At 35.3% G+C, this 5,000-nt stretch overlaps 1 protein-coding gene across 1 annotated transcript in view; it reads right to left on the bottom strand.

Annotated features, from left to right (window-relative positions):
* LOC144974763 (universal stress protein YxiE-like) overlaps positions 1 to 5,000 on the bottom strand; it is an 11,100-nt gene that overhangs the window by 1,500 nt on the left and 4,600 nt on the right. The window contains exons 3-4 of the mRNA XM_078917996.1: positions 4,395 to 4,486; positions 1 to 837 (exon numbers count right to left, since the gene is read on the bottom strand). The exon at positions 1 to 837 is cut by the window's left edge and continues 1,500 nt beyond it. Of these exons, the coding sequence (XP_078774122.1) occupies positions 613 to 837; positions 4,395 to 4,486 (317 nt within the window). The 3' untranslated portion in view covers positions 1 to 612. The remainder of the gene's footprint in view (positions 838 to 4,394; positions 4,487 to 5,000) is intronic.

Here is a 5,000-nt window from a genome sequence, read left to right as displayed (position 1 = left end):
GGTTGAACTATTGAAAACAGCTCATGATTTGTTTTCCAAGACTTGTCTTTTAAAGTCATTTTTATTTTTTGGTCAGTGTCAGGATATAAGTTAAAGATGGCTACCCCTGACACTGACCAACAAATGACGTCAAAGGACAATCCTTTGGTCACAAAAGAAAAACAAATCGTGAGTTGTATTCAACAGTTCAACCAATGGGATCACTTGTCTCCTTGATCACTACTAAAGACAACACACTAGGCGGTCCACAATCCTAAAATGACGTCAAAATATGGATCTTAGTGGGTTCAAGCGTCGTCATCGTTAACATATAGCATGACACTAGAACCCTCTAAATCTTACAGTTGGACGTCATTTTTAGGTCTTTGCACCGCCCAGTGAGTTGTCGTTAGTAGTGCTCAAGGAAACAGGTGATTTTATTGGTGGAACTAATGAATACAGCTCATGATTTGTTTTCTTCTGCGGCCAAAAACTTGTCTTTTGACGTCATATTTTGGTCAGTGTCAGGCTACACGTTAACGATGGCTACGGTTCAAGTGTCAGGATACAAGTTAAACGATGGCTACGCTACGATTCACCAAATTGACAGGTCAAGTACTGTTAGCATGGACTTCAAGATGATTTGCTTTGCTGAGCGTCGTTGTTTTTCCACCGGCACACCAGGACGGGAATTGAGGAATGGTGGACAATGTAGTTACTGACGCTCCCCAGGATGGTCCTTCGGAGTTTGCCCAACCCACGAGTGCCTGTGATGATGAGGGTCGCTTTCTCTTCCTTGGCAATCGCTACGATCTTTTCTCCTGCTTTTCCGGATGTTGTTCGGAATTTACCGGATATCTGTAAAAGTAAGATATTATGGAACTTGACAGTATGTATTTGGAATGTTCCTTTAGCGATGTTTAGAGCAGAGTACTTAAAGTTATTTTATATCTTGACACACTCTGGATATCCACAGTAAAAAATGGCATCCGCTCTTCTCTCTCTCTCTCTCTCTCTCTCTCTCTCTATATATATATATTATATATATATATATATATATATATATATATATATATATTAACCAGACTATAAACGTTTAAGGTTACACATCGTTTTGTCCATTATACTTCCGGATGGCAATGTTGTGAGCTTCTTAGTCAAGCGCATACTATATATAGATTGTGTGCGCTTGGCTAACATACTCACAACATTGCCATCCGGAAAAAACGGACCAACTCACAAAACTATGTGAAATATTGGTTGTTAAAAGTCTGTTAAATACAGTTTAATTTAGTTACTCATAAATGAGGATGGCAAAAAAAAAAATAAATTAACGAAGACCTGAGTGACGTCATTTTCGTTCTATCTATAGGTTTCTGAATTTGGCTTATAGATCAGGCGATAAAATAGCGTGTTTTTTACTAACACAAAATATCAACAGTAAAACCTGTTTACTTTGCTATGTTAACAATCACTGCCATTGTTTTCTTTATGTCCGAGAGGCGCGGTTATCTAAGTGTCTATTCATTCAATATCACACATTCTCTCTCTCTCTCTCTCTCTCTCACACACACACACACACACACTCTCTCTCTCTCTCTTTCCCTCACACACACACAAACACACACACACTCTCTCTCTTTCTCTCTCTCTCTCTCTCTCTCTCTCTCTCTCTCTCTCTCTCTCCATCTATTTATCGTTATTTCAAGACAGAATGAAGTGACGTCACTCCGGTCTTTGTTGTTGTTGTTTTGTTTTGTTTTTTGCCATCCTTGTTTTTGAGTAATTCTCACTAAACTGTATTCACCAGACTATAAACGTTTAATTTTGTGTTTGTCCGTTATACTGCCGGAATGCAATGTTGTGAGCCTCTTAGCCAAGCGCATACTATTCAATCAATATCACACATTCTCTCTCTCTCTCTCTTTCTCTCTCTCTCTCTCTCTCTCTCTCTCTACCTCTCTCTCTATTTCTCTCTATATGTGTGTGTGTGTCTGTCTATCTATCTATCTATCTATCTATATATCTATCTATCTATCTATCTATCTATCTATCTATCTATCTATCTATCTATCTATCTATCTATCTATCTATCTATATATCTATCTATTTCTCGATACATATATTCACATCAATACAACACTTTCTCAATCACAAAAAAATTAACTCGCTACAAATAATATCTAGACTAACTCTTCTTGGCAGATTGTTATTGCGTTTGAATGTTTGCCATTTATCTAAATATGTTTTAAATCTGTTTAAGTGCGTATAACTTTGATTATTTGTGCAAATGTGTATCTATTGAAATGTGTACCTTGCCACGCCGTCTATAATTTATTTCCCTCTGTGTTATTTGAATTGTGTTTTCATCAGGACGAATCATTTCTCATGTTTCAATAACACCGGCGTTGCCATGACAACCATTATCAAAGTATTAAAACAAAAACAAAAAAAACAAAAAAAAAAACAACAACAACAACAACAGCTAATCCATAACAGACCACAACATTTGAAGAAGTAAATCAATACTTGACGGCTATAGATAATATGCGCTTGGCTAAGAAGCTCATAACATTGCCATCCGGAAGTATAACGGACCAACTCATGAACTTTTATAGTCTGGATAATACAGTCTAGTGAGAATCACTCACAAACGCGGATGGCAAAATACAATAACAAAGGCTTGAGTGACGTCATCTTCGTTCTATCTATACACTTCCAACGTCTCATCCAATCAATAATAGCGCCTGTGATTTATATCAAATTAACAAATTAAGGAGCAGGCACCGGTGTAAGATAAAGAACTGAACACGTGTTTATGAAAGATGCCAGACAAAGCAAGAAAAAAATATAAAAGTAAAAAATAACATCCCAAAGATCACTATACCTGGACTGGGGAGGTAGACTGATTTATTTATTTATTTATTTATTTATTTATTTATTTATTTATTTATTTTTTTTTTGATGTTTTTTAATTCTTATAGTTTTCTTTCTTGCTTTGTCTGGCACCTTCCATACACACTTGTTCAGATGTTTATCTATGATTTATATCATGCTGACGCATTTATATTAGATGCAATTCAGGTCACGTGGTTGTTCTTCTTTCCCTCCAACCTGAGATACGATCAAATTTCACCATTCACTCATGTTATTTAGATTAGGGTAATTTACAATAAATCGTAAATAAATTAAGCCAATTAAGAGAAAACTCAAAATCTAAATATTTAATGGCGTCATTCTCATTCTATTTCATGAAATTATTAGTGCTGTGAGTTTAGTCAAAATACTCATAACATCTGCAAGTCGTATATAACGTACCAACACACAAAACTATGTGTAACTTTGAACGTTTATAGTCTGATTGATATGATATAGTGAGAACTAATCTACAAAAGGGATGTCTTAAAACTATGACAAAGAGCAGAGTGACGTCAATTTAATTCATATTGTATAGATATATCTGAACTTTCGTGCACACATTTGACGGTCTGACAACCGAAAATGATTATAAACACGATTTATCAAGCTTTGTGGTTGGCAAGAGTTTTCGTTGACTTTAGTTTCTTCTCAATGCAAAAAATGAGGCCGAAAAAAATATTATTCCAACCCTCTCATTGAAAACCCCTATCATTTCTTAGTAAATACGTATTCGTTGAATAATTATTTGAACGCGTTGAATACAAATTTTATTCAACGATTGCAGAATATTTTCGCACATTTATTGGTGTGTAATAATGTGTAAAAGACAGCTGATTGGCGATTAAAAATAATATTTTTTGTGCGCATGAATACAAATCCAATAGTTTTAGTTTTGGGTCAAATTTTCATTCAAGCAGATGGATAATGATACAAATTATGGTGAATAAAAGTACTAATACCATACCATTTGGTTACAAAATATCTAATAATCTTACTTGGAGGGGTAGAATAAACGTATCCTTTCATTTCTTTGTATTTATTAAACTCGTTATATTATTATCGCGTAATAACACATACTGGCAAGCTCGTTGTGTTATTGGGCACGATAGAAATAACTCGTTTAACAAACACGAGATGAAAGAATCGTATATTACGGGATATGAGATATAAAAATTTAAAAAACGAATCTATAAAGCTCATGATTGCTAAGAAGACGGGATACACAAGACTTAATCAAATTCAGGACCATCTGGCACCATAGATGCGGCCTAAATTGACACGTGTGACCTGTTCTATTAATTTTATGCGTTTAGGTAAAATAATCACAGCATCCGCAAGCCAGAATAAACATTCCAAAACCAAAATTTAAAAAAATGTGTGTGTGCCATTTGACGTGCATAATTAATTTTAGTAAGAACTAATCCCTAAGAGGCTGTCTAAAAATAATAACAAAGAGCTGAGTGGCGACAAGTTCGTTCCCTTCACAAACAACTTACTCCTCTGGTAAATAACTTTTCCTTGTATTTCTTTTCCAGATTGTCAACACGCTCCTTGATCTCTCTCAGCAACTGTTCCACTACGGCAGGGCCTGTACAAGTGAAGAGAAATAAAAATAAAAGAAAGCATTTTCCCCAGCACTCAAGATGTCAAATCTTTAAACTCTTTCAGCGCCATAGGCAGCACTGTACGGCCAGAGCAGAATCTGTTCTACTGGCCAATGGCCTCACCGTGTGGCCGTTCTTGAAACGCAAAAACAATAATGAAATCCAGCCCTATTAATTTCTACAAAAGTACTATAAATGGGAGCGATCTATATTCATGTTTTCGTCCAACCAGTTCATCAATCACATGATTTGTTGCTGTCCAACTATTGGATATTTCTAAACAAATGTAAACACTCTGCTTTGGTTACAAAAATTATAAACATAAACCTTGTGTCAAGCTGAATCGAATGAACAATCGTGATGTTAGGTATTTAAAAAGCTGTAAACACTTTTCACTAATTGGGTCACTTTGAGCACATTTTGCAATGTGACCAATGACTTCGAGCACATGGAAAGTAAATATAGATCATGCCCATTGAACCAACCATCTTATTTTTT

This window comes from Berghia stephanieae, chromosome 6 (assembly GCF_034508935.2).
Source record: "Berghia stephanieae isolate SIO BIC M18660-M18661 chromosome 6, UCSD_Bste_1.3, whole genome shotgun sequence".
NCBI classification, from domain to species: Eukaryota; Metazoa; Mollusca; class Gastropoda; order Nudibranchia; family Aeolidiidae; genus Berghia; species Berghia stephanieae.
The sequence above is the reverse complement of the archived record's forward strand: the minus strand, read 5'-3'. Positions and strand labels throughout refer to the sequence as shown.